At 44.0% G+C, this 18,554-nt stretch overlaps 1 protein-coding gene across 8 annotated transcripts in view; it reads right to left on the reverse strand.

Moving 5' to 3' along the window:
* Nucleotides 1-9,471, reverse strand: part of frmd4ba (FERM domain containing 4Ba) — a 29,121-nt gene extending 19,650 nt beyond the window's left edge. For 4 of the 8 annotated variants that reach the window (XR_003785929.3, XM_029150506.3, XM_029150505.3 and 1 more), the window contains exon 1: nt 259-551. Coding sequence is in view for 5 of the 8 variants with exons in the window: in XM_029150506.3 (XP_029006339.1) it covers nt 259-420 (162 nt within the window). In the remaining 3 variants the exon portion in view is untranslated. Of the gene's footprint in view, nt 1-258; nt 552-9,188 lie in introns of those variants that run through there. The other 4 variants (XR_003785930.2, XR_003785931.2, XM_029150509.3 and 1 more) reach the window with 4 other exon arrangements.
* Nucleotides 9,472-18,554: the final 9,083 nt, after the last annotated feature.

Raw genomic sequence — 18,554 nt, forward strand, 5'->3', positions numbered from 1 at the left:
TAATGACTGCCATATGCGCAGTAGAGAGAGCCTTGTTAAAAAGCAACCGGCTTCTTGCTCACCAAGAGGCTGTCTGCCTCCTCACGCTCGCACAAACAAACACATGCATGCGCCAGCCAGCCGCATGAAAGCAAGCACTGACAAAGAAAGTCAAAGAAATAACTCTGTCTCCTGTTCAGTAGTAATTGACGTAAGCCGTCAGTGAAGCGCTCAGTGAAAGTCTTGTTTTTGCTGCCATGGCTCTAGGAGCTGCCGTACCTGGTAGCACTTTCCAATCCTAAACCAGGCTTCAAGGAAGCGTCTGCCGGGCATCAGCCCACGATGGCACCACCTCCTCAGGGTCTGATGTGCCAGGCTCCAGATGAGCTGGCTGCTCGACGCCACCAGGTCCTCCATCCCACGTATGATGCGCACGGCCATATTAGCTGCCGGACACTCTCTGCTTGGACCGACGGTGCCCGACGGGAGATGGTCCGCGGGTCAAGTTGTTTTGATCCAGAGCAACAAGCTGAAAGGAGCATCCACACTCCAGCACACACACCGTCTATTATTGCTCCCCAGCTGATGTAATGTCAGTGAGAGTCGGCACTCTGGAGAGGCTGGAGCGGAGCAGCGTGCCTCAGGCTTGGTTCTGGGCCTCGGTCCAAAACACTGCCTCAGAGCGCAGGGGAGGGCACGGGGCAACTATAGGGCCTTGCTGCAAAGGCGCCATCTCTCACCCACATAAACACACTTGTTTACAAACCTCTAACGTTATAAATATTATCCCCTTAGGCTCAGAGAGCAACAGGGAACATGCTGATATTTTATTTTTGCCATCACAAAATGTACCAGAATACACACAATTCATTTTATTGTGGCGAATGACTTCATCTTTTATTTTATTGTTTCATTTCAGCGTGTATTTCAGGTTCATTGTCTGAAAAAGGGTGTGGGGATGGTCTGATACTCTGTCTGGGATGTGGGAGTAATTTCCTGAAGAGGCCAGACATCCACACCCATTATGTTCTGCAACAACACAAAAATAATTGCTCCAGGTTTAGAAGCTAAGTCATTATGGAACTGACAGGGCAAAACTAAAACTGATTCCGCACGGAAAAAAAACATTTCCAGCGACTTCGATGCTAAAGCATAAGCAGTGAAGACAGAAAGGCGCCTGTGACTCACTGCCAGACGTGTTCCTTTGGACAGCTGCGATTAATAAGCGAAAGCCACACACAGGCCGCGCACCTGACTCAGATAAACAACAGAGAATATTAAAACCCAAGCAGTGAAACGGCTCTAGGTAGCGATGTGCTGCAGCTCATCTGGAAATAATATGGGCCGCTTTGTTTGTGTGACCCTCAGCTTCCAAGAACACTCAGGTGTCCACAGCCAGCGCAGCGCTGTTGCATTGAACACCGCTGGTGTAATTAGGTTGGGACAGGCACACCGTCTGTAATAACACAGTGGTTGTGCAGATGCACTGAAAATGGCCTGGATTAATATCTACAAACATGGAAGTGATGCTGTTTTCTGCCTCGTTGGCTTTCATTTCTACAAAGTGCCAAACGTGGCTGCTTGGAGACTAACAAACATATTCAGAACTTCAATTTGTGTGTATCATTATCAGGAATTACAATTAAAAAATAATATTCCATAAGACATACAGTATTTATATTTTGGTCAAGGCACAGCTGGGTATAATCTATCAATTACTACTATTCATATTTTGGCATTTTGTACTCAGTTTATAAAATCCAAGTGTAGTGAGGGTGAATACACGTTACAGTGTCATCCCAATTAAACAAATTCTACACTCCTCTGTCCTTAGAAAGAAACATTTTGGCATCGAAACATTTGATAAGAATATGAATATGAGTAATACATATTAATATGGATGTAAATATCAGAATAGCACAGTTTAATCAGGCAAATTGGGCGATCATTTTAATCTTGTGGGTTTATATTTTTGCCAAAGCATTAACTGCTGCTCGTGCTGTAATCCAGTGCTACATGAGTCAGATGGATCCGTGCCTGGAGAGCAGCACTCGTCATCAGAAGGTGGAAATAAGCCACGATGAACAGGCGCAGACGTCGGGCCGCAGCTGCGAGGGACAGCCGGCGAGACAGCCCAGCATATGGTGAACACCAGTCGCTGGTGACGGCGCACATTGTGGCCATGTGCGAGAAGAACAGCGTGTCCTGGTCCAAATAAAGGCAAGCACTTTCACATGCGCCCGAGGTGGAGGCTGAAGCGGCCTCGTGCTCAACCAGCAGGTGCCCACGTCTGAAACAAGTCCCTGAGTGTCTGGAGCCGCACACGTGCACACAGGTGGCAGATCTTCCCATCTGATTTCCAACACTGTATGGTTTGACTGCATGTGCATTCATTTCTATAACATTCTCAAACTCATCAACTAATATTTCGCCCTCTTGGGAGCTGCCGATGAAGCTACACAACTCAGTGTGGTTGCATCGTCACTGAACAGTTGCTTGCCTACTTATCCAAGAAACAGATGGAACGCCAGCATCCATTAAATCAGTCCACCAGGAAAATCTAGGCCCCATATACAATGTTCTTGCTCCTTTGGTCACACTCTCTGTTTGTTTCAAACAGTTTGTGCAGAGACATTAAACTGCAGAGTGGCATAAACAGCATCTGCCTGGTTATAACTGAACATGACAGAATACATGATATGAAATTACTGATTAGGACATTGCAGAGCTTTTAATAATTAGCTCATTAGCTACAAATGAAGTTTGTCTTCTGGTTGATATTAAAGATGGCCTCTGCTGCTGTTGTTTATCAGTCCTCTCCCTGTGCGCAGCCTGGCACCATGGGAACAAACACCATGACCTCACACCGTGGTCTGTTCATTACACGCTCTGATGTCACTCCAGTATCACTGCATGTCTCTGTGAAGTCATGTGCTGCACACAAGACACTGCTCTTTTAAAAGGCTCATTCTTTGATGCTGCTGTTACGCTTCCTGCGTCAGACCGGACAACGATCACGCTGTGGCCGTGCAGGCTTAGAGTTTTGCCTGCAGTACTCCTTCTTCGCCAGCAGGCGGAAAAATCAAGCGCTAGGCAACAATTGAGCTACAACAAGGAAATGACTGGGAATTTCCACCTGTATTGAAAGTTAGAGTTTTCAGGCAGTTGAGCCTCTGCTCATTGTAGTAGCAGAAGCTCAGCATCAATAGGTCGGGGAGTCTTCTGAGGATACGAGACAGAGATTATGTGTTCTATTATTAACTGTGTCCACTGGCTCATTTCTGGGGATTGCCGTGTACAGTAAGTGGCACATTAATTGTGTAAATGGGGAAGACCTCTGAATGAACATAAGAGAGCCCAAGCAAACAGCTGTCATCCACCCGGGCCTCCATCTGATCAGCCATGCCACATAGTGAGGCTGCAGCTGACAGCTGAATGGAAGACATTCTGTGCCGCAGGCCTGACACACGCCTGCTCAAAAAGGCCTCGTTACATAGTTATCAAGCTTCACGACCGTCACTTGGACATTAGAAATGGAGCAGTTGGTAAGTCATTAAACTAGATGCTTTGTATTCGTACAAACAAACAGGCTGCTATCGTCCACCTCCTGGCTCTTTTCCTCTAATATCTGGGGATTTGGGGCCAGCACCGCTTGCTGTGTGGGACAGCGCTCAGGGCCACAGGTCACGACAAACCGTGTGGATCTATAACCCAGCTGCTGTGGACAGGAGGATGTGGGGGGGGGGGGGGGGGGGGGGGGTCAGCCAGCAGACCCACGCTGTCTGCTGCGACAGGATGCCCCAGGGGCTACGGGTTGCCTATATTCACCCAGACGTTTTGTAAAGAGAACATAAAGAGCCCGTGCCACTAGTTTTCAATATTATAACCAACTGATGGACAATATGAATGGCCACTGTGGAAATCTCCACAGGCACCAAATAAAACAAAGACTCGAGGGCACAGACGAGACAGAATTAATGCATAGGAGAATAATGTCAAATTCAAAACTTGAATGAAATGAATGAATGAATGAAATTTGTATTGTTCTACTGGCTGCACCACTTGTGCTTTAGAAGGCGACAGAAGAGAGAGAGAGAGAGAGAGAGAGAGAGAGAGAGAGAGAGAGAGAGAGAGAGAGAGAGAGAGACAGAGTTGCTGCAGTCAGGCATTTCACAACTGTCACGCAACAGACCATAGCATTTCACTCATAGCTTTCAGTGGATGAACGCAGCAGATGATTCATCCAGAGTTATGTTAGGAATTACACAGTCCTGCAGCGTAAAAAGCTGTGCATAATGTACATGAATTAAAGCCCTTGTAGGGGAACATAAATGATTTAAGACCCTCATCTGTTCGTTTTCCCAACTACTGCTCAGGGGAGACAGTGGAAATGCTGAATACTGCAGCATCTAAGAACTGAGGCTAAATGGGCCTGTTCTGCCGCATTCGATTATAAACTCTTAAGCCTTTGTAATTATCAGACACCTTTTTTCATCTGACATCACAAAGTGACAAACTTTAAAAGCCGTCGCATGGGTTATTGTTCTCCTCAATTACCCTAATAAATTATGTAGAAGAGCTACTGAGAGCTCCTTATCATACAGTATCTCACCTAATCCCATTCAGTAAGCAGATAATCTCTGCAGACGATGGTGTCTGACAGTGTGTTTGTTAAAACTGCACTCTGCAAGATTGTGAGCTCAGACTGTGGAACATGTGAGGAACGAGCAGAGGCCCCGTCACCATCATGCTGCTCACAGTTGACCCAAACATGTTTAGGCATCCACACAGATTATCAGGCAATTAAATCTATGACACAAGGATTTATACTAACCAAAACATGTGCCACATGTCCACTATAATTCGATGTTTTGAACAGAGAACACAGAGATATCATATATGTGTGTTCAAATGTTCTAAAAAAACTGCATACTTTTAAAAATCATATTCAATTCATAATTGAGGTCTCATCATCTGAGGTCTCCTTTTACTAAAGAAATGTCTTTGCATTGTATTATTTGTGAAAATCAATCATTAAATTTAGCATAAAATCTTTTCAGCGATGCTATCAAGTAAATGTTTGTTGAGGTTTTCACATATGTTAACACCTCCATTCTCCCACCACCGCCTTCCCCTGGGGACAGAGTATTACATTTCCTTCTAGTGTGTTTAACATCTGTTACAGCTGCTTCCTACACAGCGTCTCCGTCAGCGTATCCACATCAGAGGCCAGGCCATTAAAAGCGGCGCTGACCTCACACCACTGGTTTGTCCTCACTGAAAGAGGAGAGACGAGGCAGCCCAGCCTCTAAGCAGCAGAGCCACCGTGTTGATCTGTGTTGCTATAGAATTACAAGGGTTTCTGTATCGTAGTGAGCTCATCGTACGGTATCACTACACACCTTTCCACCGTGTTGCTGCTAATATGCAGCCCTTCTGCACAGCCTCCCTGTCACAGAGCTCAGCCTGGACTGTCTGAGCAGACCAGTGGGGCGCTCAGATTCGGTCCAAGGAGCAGGTGATAATGAGTCCCCTCCTCTCTCCTCCTCCTCCTATTCCTCCAAGCTGGAGCAGTGAAGGTGACTGCAGCTGGGCGATTTCTTTCTGCCTGAGCTGCAGGGGATGCGAGCTGGAAGGGGAGCAGGGATGCATGTGAGCATGGTGTACGTGGAGGTGTTCGCTTCCAGCATTACAGTAAGAGAGGAGGCTCACGTCTCAGCCCATTAATGATGAATGCGGAGTTGTAGTTGGTGAGCACCTGTGCAGCCACACGCTATCGTCCACCATGCAACGGCAGGAAGGCAAATCCCTCCAACAACACGACCCGAAACCATTCACTGATCTGGTGCAAAAACTAAACAGGAAATTACTGGGGGGCTGTAGGACTAAAAGCACAACATATTCACAGAGACCCTCAGCTCGCCTTGCTATCACCCCCCCCCCCCCCCTTTCCTCCTGGCACTGTATGTGTGAAACACTCACACGGGGGTTTAGGCATTGAGCAGAATCGATCACAGTGGAAGCAGGGCTGTGGGGTACATCTGCTGTGAGAACACGTGTGTGTGTGTGTGTGTGTGTGTGTGTGTGTGTGTGTGTGTGTGTGTGTGTGTGTGTGTGTGTGTGTGTGTGTGTGAGAGGAAAATAGAAAGATGCATGGATGGATGGATGGATGGATGGATGGATGGATGGATGGATGGATGGATGGATGGATGGATGGATGGATGGATGGATGGATGGATGCTATAATTACTAAGGACCACACCCCTTTACTATTTCTCCCAGGAAAGCCAGCGGCGGCGCAGACAGAGGGAAAGGTGATAGATATAAGCCTTGCTTTGTTGTTATTTTCATTTCCTCAGCCTCACAGCAATTATGTACCAGTCTGAGAGATGCACAAGGAGAAGGAGGGGGAGGAAAACACTAGCAAGAAAGCAAATGTTCTATTCGCGAGAGCAACGCTGCATAAATGTGTTAGGTTCAAGGCCTCATCCAGTGCCGGCGGTTGTGCGTGAACCCGACATGAGAAGGTTCCGCTTTGGATCTGGCAGCTACATCTCACCTGAGCAGTAGAATACGCATTTCAATTGTGGAAATCTGATGTATTATTTTATTATATACGGTTTGAAATATGAAAAGTGAGCTGTCGCTGTATTTGGTTTGCTCTGATAATTGCTCTGTATTGTTTTAGCAGCAGGTCATTAACACTTCATACTGAACACAACTGCTATTGCACTGTATGCGTGAACATCTGATTTGCATAAGTTGTTGTACTGTTGTAAAGCAGGCACTGTTGAATTTGGATTCATTTCCTACATTCCTCTGGGACTTGGGCCTTTTACTCTAAGTGGATGTTCAATAGCCACTGATACACATGCGTAAGCTATAATTCCATGTCTGTCTCCATTCATTAAATACTTAGAGTCAACTACTCTTGAGCGATGCATTTTGAAGTCAATCTTTCCATGAACTTGATGTTAAACAAATTGGAGCTTGTTTTAATTGAGTCTCTTTCATCGAACTAATCTGGAAACCAGTTCCCATGGGAATTCTCCACCAGCTTGGAGTCGCTGCTCTGGGCGCTGACGCTGGTGTTTTCTGCTGGTTTCTGACGGGATATAAACAGAACAACACCAACGTTCCCCACAGACCCACAGAGAACCACCAAATCCCCCCTGACCCAAACACACATCAGGGCTTTTGTCTTATACGTGTAAAGTTGTACAGTACTCAGTGCATGTGGGAGATTTCACAACGCTGGCGGATTTGCATGCGAAAGCTGAGGTCCAGACTCTTTGTTTCGCTTAGGATGTCCTGTCTGAGGGGACGGAGCAGACATGAAACCAGAAGCTGGTCCACGGCCAACGGGGAACAGATTCCTGTTGACACAACTTTCAGCCTGAACACTGTTTGCGATGATTAAGTTATCAGCACCGGGGACATTTACAGCAAACACGGGAGAAGTGTGATTATAAGAACAGGCTATGTTCGGTTTGGGCCTTTTACTGAACAGACACAGACCTCGGACGCCCTCTCTGTTCCAGGCTTATGAATTGATTTCTGCTGTTGGGCCTATAGATCGCTGTTGACCCACAAACACGGAAACTAGAAAATACTCCATTGTCTGACCCTGAATGAGGCCTCCAGCATAAACCCTGTTTACATATATCAAAGTCTTAATTCACCAAATCCATGTTTTCTGTTTAATCTGACAACAGCTCCACATTCAGGGGTTTTCGCTTTGTCTGCATTTAAATCACCTCTGCAACAATGGCTCCAATAATGTGCCAGTAAAAACGAAGCTATCGGGAAGTAACTATGTAGTAGTAAAAAGTGCTGAGACAGCATCTAATAAAACTTTTTTAAATTATCTAACTCTGAATAGGTTTGTACTTTACACGTCCAATAACCTTTGACAAGGTGATCAGTCACTTTTAGACCTTTAAACCTTTCAGACCTCCTAGACTTTTGAACTCGATCCTCCTGCGAAGACGCGTGATCAGAACCTGTCTGGCAAGAAATTCTTTCCAGCCGTGGTGCTGAACTTTATCAGCCTGCATAACAAACGCATGACACGACGGCACTGACGGGCGCTCTCGGTCTTCGCAAAATGAATCTGTGTGGGAAAGAAGAGAGAAAATGCTGACGAGCAACTTTTAACACAACACGCAGGCTCGGGTGAAATGTGGAGGGAACGCGGCCCCTGCGCTGCTGCGTGGACGTGAGCTGCACCCGCTCGCGAACGCGGCACCCGATTGGCAGGTCGCTGCTGTTTGTGCCGAAACTCAGCAGCATCACTGGAACATCCCGCGAGTGCAAATTGCTTCATGGAGTCGGACGCGCTGACCCTATTGAAAGCAGCTGAACCTCCCAGACCAGAGCCAGCACAAAGCAGCGCTGCCTGCGCACTTTGTCTGCATGCGTGTGTGTGTGTGTGTGTGGCTGCACATGTCGCTCACATGAGGCCCAAACTCAATACAGTCAGTCACCTACGCGAGCCGGGCCCGCGCCTTTGTTCTGCATCCGGCCATACTAATGTCACAGGGTTTCCTCCTGCCAGGTCAGATCCCAGCAGATTACAGACACACAAAAAGAAACGGGGCCCATTGTGCTTTCTTTACATAAGATGTCTCATTTTAAAGCGCTGCTTAGGATTATTATTTACCGCTTTCTCATCCACTCACGCTGTTTTTCACGAGATGGCACAAGACCAACACAGGATATCACATGTCTGCCTGCCCATTCTTTGTTTTGTCCAGGAAACAGGATATTGATGCAGAAAGGAGAGCCGGCTGACCACGGTGCCACAGAAGTAGAGGAAGTAACGCACAACAGGTTGCTTTTACAAACCCACAACCCCCAGATCTTTTTGGTTAAAGGCGCATCACAGGTCGCCCCGGCCGGCTGTCATGGTGTCCATCGTTTGGCCACTCTCATTGTTTACTCTCAGCAGAAATCAGGTGAAAGACGTGAAGACCGCTGCACTGTGTGGTTCACCAGAATCACCATTTAAACTCAAGCAAATGAAACGTTTGCCCACAGAAAGGGTCGATTTGATTAAGTCTGGATTCAATACTGAACTAGTACAAATCAAAGTTATTAAAAATGCAGGAAAAACCAACGAACGGTGCATCTACTTAGCGATCGCACCTCAGAGTTACACTGAACAACAAACAACGTCCAACTCTCTCACTTTTGTCCTCGCAACGAACCTTTCTCACCGTGTGTCTTTTGTTGTGCTCGTTGCGCTCCTCTGTATTGTGCGTCCGCGTCCGCGGCGCGTCTCGCCCGACGCCGGCCACTCAAACGCGGGCCGGACCCACGTCCGCGCTCGGCAGCCGGTGTGCGGTCAGCGTGGGGTAAAAGCTTCAGCGGGGACCGGGCTGAGACGTCCTGCAGGGAAGCGGCAGCGCGCGCGGCATTGTACGCTCGTCTCCCACTCTCAGTCAGTCACTCGGTCCCATCCATTCTCTCTCCCCGCCTCCTCGTCCACAGCGGGGACGGGACAGATGAATTTCCCTCTGCCGCTGCCTGAGCGCGCGGCCGTTGGCCAATGAACGAGCGCTGTCTGCTGCGTCAACGCGTCACGAGCGCACACTGGAGAGCGCATAAATTGGGGGGTTTGATGAAACAACAGTTGCCATTTTGGCGTCTTTCTTGTGTATCTGACAATGAAATTAACGTTTTTTTCATACTCAAACAAAAGGATATTAACCTTGATGTTGCATTTTGTTCCAAACTGCTTATACTAATAAATTACACTTTTTTATACTAATAAATTACACAATTATAAGACTGAGTATTTCAAAACAAAAAAATATATATAAAAGAAAGAAAAAAAACAATCTTAGGGGAAAGGAAGGAAAGGAGTGGCACAGTGTTGAGTGTTTTATGACAGGCCCAACAATGGAAAAGCCCAGTAATAAAGGGAAGGCAGGAAAATGGGAGGGATGAAACTGTTCGGGGCAGCTTCAGGGCAGTTGTGGACTGATGTTCCTATCTCAGTCGAGCATACACACACAGAGGACAAAGGGGAAAACAAAACACCAATCTTGATATTTAGGTGAGGGCCCAAGTGTGTTACTGGAGCAAAACCCTTTCCTCAAAGCCGAAATGAGACACCTCAGGGACGCCCCTCCCCCTCCTCCCCATTTGCGAGGATTTCTGCAAGCTCTTGATTAGGCTCAGTGCCAATTGTGCACGAAGTGCCCCCACGTCCACTCATCCCCCGCCTGCACACCAAATCTCTGCTCAGCCTCACCTCCAATTAAGATTAGGCCACAAGCTATTGCTCTGGTGATACTAGAACATTTACATTATCATTCTAATAAATTAAAATACCACAGAGTTACTTGGTGATTGGGTTACACATTTTATTCAAAAGTAAAAAAAAGTAAAGATTAATATGAAAATATGAAAATACTGACAAGAAATTTAATACACTGAGTCAAAATGGACCCAAATAAACAAAGTGGGATCAAACATGACGACACCAGGGAATGCAAACAGTTGAGCATCTCTCCTGGCGCAGGGGGAGGAAGCGACGCATTTTAAGTACAAGGGGATTATGTTGTGCTGGTGGAGCAGATGTTAACATGGAGAGGTCTCCTCTCCTGTGAGAGGCCCCTGACTGACACACTGTCCCACAGTCGTTGGCCCTTTGTCAATGTGCATCCTGTCCTCTGGGTCCACAGTTGCACGTTGCCCCCAACCCCCCCAGGACAGATTAACCCCCCCCACCACCACCACCACCACCACCATCAGCCTTGACCTTGATGACTGCTAATGTCATATTCCTTTGTGTTTTGACAGACACAGGCTCCTGCCAACTTTTATTCTTCCTTGTAAGGCAAACTTTATGCATTCACGACTGTCCTGAGATAAACAAAGGATGGATGACAATTAGTGGCTCCAAACAATGAGGGAGCACTGACCCCTACACCCCCTTTCATCCTGTCTCAAGCAGGTCAGCTGTTGTGCTGTTATCCCCGTGCCACCAGTCTTCATTCTTCTCGGCGGCTTGATAGCCATTTCACAGTGTCTTTAGTGGTTTCCAGGTCAGAGTGAATGGATTAAGTAATTCTTGAGTGTGTGATGCATGACCAACCCCCACATGTTCTTAAAAGTATAATGATGTATAAATTGATATGTGAAACATTATTGATACAAGTCACAACTTGTAATGACAGTAACAGATAGATAAATAACAAATGCTTATAATAAAAGACCAGTGGAACTCATCTATATTAGAAAATACAATTGCTATGACATTTTGTGTCTCGGCACAAATCCACCTCATCACAAGCGTTTCAAAAAACACCCAGTGTACTAGTGGTAAATACAACCATGAAGTCAAGATATTATAGTGTACATACTTTGGAAATTGTGTTGTTTGTATCAATGTAAACACACAAAGGCCAGAAATAAACACTGTTGTTTGAAAACTCACAAATCCGATAGGTAAATCAAAGTGTAAAGGCTGGAAATAAAAGCACACAAGCTGGTCTCTTTATAGTAAGGCTGTGAAAAATACGTTTTAACCTTACAGTTACAGTAAAACAATTTGACTTATCTTAATTCTATTGTGTATCTGTACTTTGTGATGTATGTCAGATAAAACATTCACTGGATGTGATCTGTATCAAGGGATGAGCCTATGAAGTTCAGTCACATCTGGAAGCTGATGTGTATCATCCTGTGTGACTCTTGTCTTGTTCGAGTCCTTGAGAGGCCGAACTCCTCACATTTACTAGCTCTAATCAGACGTGTCTGTTTCAAATTCAGGATACTTACAAAAGTAAAAGATAAATATAGTAAGTTTTATTTCTATGTTCCACTGTTTACTTACAGGGTCATGGGAGCCATTTGTCAGAGCATTCAGTTACAGTGCCACCATGTGGATTATGGAGGTATTTCAGGCAGCTTCCGGTTAATATTCAGACCTTTGCTCTAAGTTTCTTGTTAACATACACCAATATTGTCCTTTTAAACTCTTCCAGCATATTAAACTGTTTTGAGGGGCTGAGTGATGATTTTGCATGATGCTCAGGAGGTCATGTAGAGTTAAGTTGTGTGTGGACAGTGGACACCAGACATATTTTAAATTTAGCTCAAAGGTGATTGTGTATCATAACCTGAAAGGTGACATGCAGCATTGTTTGTCTGTAAGTAAAGAACAAAAAGAACTACTGAGACTTTGTAAAAGTGAATATATTCAAGCTTTGCATATGTGGCTCAGCTGGCAGAGCTGTTGTCAATAAAGCCCAGAATGAGTGGTTGGATTCCTGGTTCCACAGTCTCGTGTCTAAGTGCCTTTGGACAACAACACAACAATGACGTTGTGTCTCAAAGTGAAACGTAACACTTTTGTGGTTTGGGCTCTCCTTTGTCACTGGCGCCCTCCGGTGAGCATTTTCAGTCAGTACTACTCTGAAACGGACTACACAACTGTATTTATTGGTGAGCAAATGTTAACCAAAACCTACAGTATTAGTGATGGTGACCTTTTTGATTCCACATACTAAGACGCTTCTGAGCAGCCTGGCCACAAACGCCCTTTAACCTGATCACCAGGGAAGACATAATTGTTACCTAGTGTACGCTGCAGTCTGATCACAGCTGCACGGCAGCCATCCAGACAGTGATGGTAATCTCGTTGTTAAACACTGGTTTTGATTTCATGCTTGTATATCTATTTTCTCAGGCCCTGGAGCCAGTGAGGCTATCAGATGAACTCTGCTCGGCTCTGTCACATGCAACATACGCAGAGAACTTAGTAGCAGCGGAAACATGTGACTGAGCCTAGAGTAACAGGAGCATACGTTGTTTCAATACTTAATCTTCAATACATTAGTATATATATATATATATATATATATATATATATATATATATATATATATATATATATATATATATATATACACTCTATTCTCACCCTCCGCGGGTGGTCTCATCCACTTTCCAAGCTCGGGTCCTCTACCAGAGGCCAGGGAGCTTGAGGGTTCTGCGCAGTATCCTTGCTGTTCCTAGGACTGCACTTTTCTGGACTGAGATTTCGGATGTTTTTCCAGGGATCTGTCGTAGCCACTCCTCCAGTTTGGGGCTCACAGCCCCTAATGCTCCGATCACCACAGGCACCACTGTGGCCTTCACCTTCCAAGCCTTCTCCAGTTCTTCTCTGAGCCCTTGGTATTTCTCTAGTTTCTCATGTTCCTTTTTCCTGATGTTGCCATCGCTTGGTATTGCCACATCCACCACTACGGCTTTCCTCTGCTCTTTATCCACCACCACAATGTCTGGTTGGTTCGCCATTACCATTCTGTCAGTCTGGATCTGGAAGTCCCACAGGATCTTGGCTCGCTCGTTCTCTACCACCTTGGGAGGTGTTTCCCACTTTGACCTTGGGGTTTCCAGTCCATACTCCGCGCAGATGTTCCTGTATACTATGCCAGCCACTTGGTTATGGCGTTCCATGTATGCTTTGCCTGCCAGCATCTTACACCCTGCAGTTATGTGCTGGACCGTCTCTGGGGCCTCTTTGCACAGTCTACACCTTGGGTCTTGTCTGGTGTGGTAGATCTGGGCCTCTATGGCTCTGGTGCTCAGGGCCTGCTCCTGTGCAGCCAGGATGAGTGCCTCTGTGCTGTCCTTCAGCCCAGCCCTTTCAAGCCATTGGTAGGATTTGTTGAGAACAGCCACTTCAGTTATGTTCCGGTGGTACATCCCGTGTAAGGACTTGTCCTCCCATGATGGTCCCTCTTCCAGCAGCTCATCCTCTGTTCTCCACTGCCTGAGACATTCACTCAGCACGTCATCTGTCGGGGCCTTATCCTTGATGTACTTATGGATCTTGGATGTTTCATCCTGGATAGTGGCTCTCACGCTCACTAGTCCTCGGCCTCCTTCCTTGCGGCTAGCGTACAGTTTCAGGGTGCTGGATTTGGGGTGGAACCCTCCATGCATGGTGAGGAGCTTTCGTGTCTTAACATCTGTGGTCTGTATCTCTTCCTTTGGCCACCTTATTATTCCCACAGGGTATCTGATCACTGGCAGAGCGTAGCTGTTTATTGCCCGGGATTTGTTCTTGCCATTGAGCTGGCTTCTTAGGACTTGCCTTACTCGTTGGAGGTATTTGGCTGTTGCCGCATTCCTTGTTGCCTGTTCAAGGTTGCCGTTTGCCTGTGGTATTCCAAGGTACTTGTAATTGTCCTCAATGTCTGCTATTCTTCCTTCTGGGAGTGAGACCCCTTCTGTGTGGATTACCTTGCCTCTCTTTGTCACCATCCTCCCACATTTCTCGAGTCCGAATGACATCCCGATGTCCGAGCTGTAGATCCTGGTGGTGTGGATCAGCGAGTCGATGTCTCGCTCACTCTTGGCTATATATATATATATATATATATATATATATATATATATATATATATATGGCTATATGGCTATATATCTATATCTATATCTATATATCTATATATCTATATATATCTATATCTATATCTATATATATATATATATATATATATATATATATATATATATATATATATATAACAGCCAAACCAGCGCTTAATTTTGTATATATCACCAGAAGCTCTGGGCAGAGAAAAGGTACGAGCTGGTTAAGCTGAGCAAATCTTATGATTGTTAATACTGTGTTTGCTGATGTCATACAATTGAGTAATAATTAAAACTGACTTTAAATGACATTTTTTTGTACCTGTATGGTGCATTGAGAAATAGAACACATGTTAAGATGGACTACGCTTCTGTGGGAGGAAATTACCATTAGACAAAGGAAACCACTAGGACAGTTTTTCAAATTACAATAATTTTAATATAGTATTATAACTTTTTGGTTAATATATAAGCTCATTAAAAAAAGGCAAATAAACAAAAAAGTGAGTTGTAGAAGCCCTTGGATTTACTCATTTTCACATTTATTGGCAAACATTAATTAACTTATATATATCTATCTGCTTCCTGTTTACTAGTAAGCAGGAAGCTAGTAGGTTGTAACAGAGGTATTTTACATTCACACATTCTCACATGACGATACTGTCAACCCAGAAATATCGTCGCTGTTAGTGTTAGATTCTATTCTGTACTTTCCTCATGGGGATAGAACATATATTGATGTAGATCTTGTTTTGAATTGTCCTTTTATAGAATTGAGGTGGAACATGAATCCTGCGTGCATCAGACAAAATAGATTTTGTTACCTTAACATGATTTGTGCATTTTTGTTATTTGATATACTAAGCCTTTTTAAACACACACACGCACGCACGCACGCATGCGCGCACACACACACACTTGTTCTACTGCAACAGAATTGTGGTACCTAAATGATACTTTAATGAGTATATTTTGCTGAGAAAGCTAAAGTCCTGTTGACACCTGCTTTAAGCCTTTAGCCCTGTTGTGACGTCTACTGGTATCTAACATTCTCTCAACCATGGCAACTGAAGGATGATAATGAAACAGCCTGGGAAAGAAAGCAGTAATTATAGAAGCTGGATCTGGAAATGACTAAATCACAACCAATGCTTCCTCTTTTAGCTGTGTTAAATTTAGAATCTTGGAAAATGTCATTTTCTAAGAATAGGGTTTGTCATATTTATCATACCTTATATATGATGTATGCCCTAAAATAATAGGAAAATACAGTTTTGTAATTTTCTTATATAGGAAGTCACTAATTTATATGTAAGAGCATGAATAAGTAATGATTAACAAAAATTACACTTATAGTTACATTTCATTTTTACACGGTGGTGCAGTGCACTCTCGCCTCACAGCGATTAGGTCCCCGGTTCGATTCCCAGAGGGGGCCTGGGTGCCTTTCTGTGTGGAGTTTGCATGTTCTCCCTGTGTTCGTGTGTGTTTTCTCTGGGTTCTCGGGCTTCCTCCCACAGTCCAAAAACACGCATTAGGTTGATTGGCCTCTCTTCATTGCCTGTAGGGGTGAGTGTTATGTGTTGCCCTGCAACGGACTGGCGACCTGTCCAGGGTGTACCCCGCCTCCCCCTGCGACCCCATGTATGGGATTAAGCGGAATAGAAGATGGATGAATAGATATTTTATTCAATTACATTACATTTTGTGCAACCATAAATCATCTCGTACATTTTATGATAACACAAGGTGCTATAGAGCAAAGAGGGTGGAAATGGGAACAATCTGGGTTTATCTGGCAGTTGTATCACATTAAAGAGCTAAACACACATTGTGCAGTCCAGCATGTCTGCTGACTACTATAATATAATAATATAACTATAATATCAATAATAATATTGATGCTGACATCAGTATTATTTTAGCATTAGGATTGTATTGTGGGCCATCAGTGGCTGAAGAGTTAGAGCAGTCGCCCACTAATCATATGAATTAGTTTGATTCCTGAACATGTGCCAGAGTGTCCTTTGGGCAGGACACTGAACCCCAAGTTGCCCCCAGTGTCAGCCAGCGTGCGCTGGTAGGAGCGAATGGGTGAATGTGTCAAAGGTAGAAAAAATGCATTTCAAATCAACACAAATAGATTTTGGCTACAATGCAATGCAATCTAGGTGTCCAGGTCAGTAGGCCCAAATAAAAGCCTGTTATAGGTGAACAGTTATATTTTGTTATAGCTATTTATAGCAATCAATAACAGTATTAGTATTGCTTTAGCTACCAGACATTAGCACAGCTTATTAGCATCCTGACCAGCACTGTACATCCAGTACAGTACCAGTACAGTACCTACAGTAAGTGCTGTCAATTAAGTGCTCATCTATTAACATATATCTCACAGTATTTGTCTAAACCACAAAAAAGAATGAAAGTGGAACGCTTAGTAAACATCCCATTAGTGAAGTTTACCTCACTGTAGAGTGGACTGTTGTCTGGAAAAAATAGCTGCTTCTATCTGCTGATGAGTGCTGTAAATTCTAGCCTCCTGTACCGTTTATTAACTGTGTATGTAAGAAAATGTATGAATAATTTTTTATTGAAATTCCGAATTACTAACAGTAATTTGAAACCTTACAGCTGTGGTATTTTTAGATGGACTTAAAACATGCTCTTGAAACTGACTGGTGGGTTTCCACATTCTGTGTGAAGTTTCCTTATGGAGTAAAGCCTCTTAAAATAGATGCAACCCAAATACAGATGTTTTTTTAGAAGCAGCAATGAATGAAGATAGTGTGCTAAATACTGAAACTCTTCCTCTTGCGAAACAGCGGAACTGCTTGACCTCTTCCCTAAACTAACATGTCCAATTAAATTACAAAAGTCAAGACATCTGGCACGCTGTCACTGTTTCAACTGGCAAGTGAGACATTATTGTGTCACAGCAGGAAGTCCAAACAACATTTTAAAGTGACTAACTCCTTAAATCCCAGCAACAGTGAAGCACAAACTCCTGAATCGATCAGTGGCATAAAAATAAAAAGGTAAGAAATTCCTCTAATTCTGTAATCTCAGCTTTGACATTTTTTTAAACTGATATGAGCGGCATGAAAATTGTGTTTAACATTTCACTTTGTAATCTGGCCTGTAGCAGAAAGGAGGTTTTAAGATTCAAAAACCTTTAATAATCCCTGAGGGAAATTGATTTGCCTACTTAATCAATCTAGCCCATAGCCAAACCAACAGGCAGTGGCTTGAAGGAATTGCTATATTGATTATAATGCATACAATTCAATCATATTACATGATAGACACAAATAATCTCACTTTCACACAGACATGACTCTTATACAGTCCCAAAAAACATGTCTGAGCGTCTGATAATAATCAGCCACTGTTACAGTAACACACAGTAATCAGCATTTCTGTTATTTTCATAGGATCAATACGATAAATGAAACCTGTTTTGCTCTTTTTGAAGCCTTTGAAGCCAGGAGAATTTAGAAACTGGAAACAAGGTCATCAGACAGCATTAATGTTGAATTACACAGCATTTTAAGCCACTGTAAATGATTGACTTCTCAGAAACATTGGTTATACACCATGGTTGAATGCAGTGAGCTTTCATCTACTCTTACTCGTAAAAACACATTTATTACGTTACATGTTGCACAAAATGTGTTTTTCAGTTTCAAGTGTGTTCAACAATATGAATACATTTTATAACCAAAACCTTTTCTAAACTCTTAGATAAAGAATCGGCTACAAAATGAATACATTGAACTAATGATTTTTTGACTGTTTAATTATTGCTTGAGCCCAAAAAAGTCATCAAACTCAGGAAGATTTACTTTTTAATTTTGAAGAAACCCCTCTACATGTGTGTCGAAAAAATTCAACTAAAAAAGTTGGTGATCCTGCAGCACAGCCAGTGGTGATGTAGAGGCGATAAGGCTGTAGACTGGGGCTGGATTTGACATGCCAAGCTAATTAGTGCGATTATCATGCAGCTGCACAGACTCAGAGGACTTGAAGTAGGTTTATCAAAAGGATCATTTTTCCAGGGAATGCCTGGTCTTGACAGTGTGTGCAATGCCACATCCATCTTGGGCTGGGATGTGTTGGTTCTGTCTCATCCAATACGCTGCACACTTAAAAGGACGACTATTGGACAGACTGTGCTTTTG

Source organism: Betta splendens, chromosome 5, assembly GCF_900634795.4.
Source record: "Betta splendens chromosome 5, fBetSpl5.4, whole genome shotgun sequence".
Taxonomy (NCBI): Eukaryota; Metazoa; Chordata; class Actinopteri; order Anabantiformes; family Osphronemidae; genus Betta; species Betta splendens.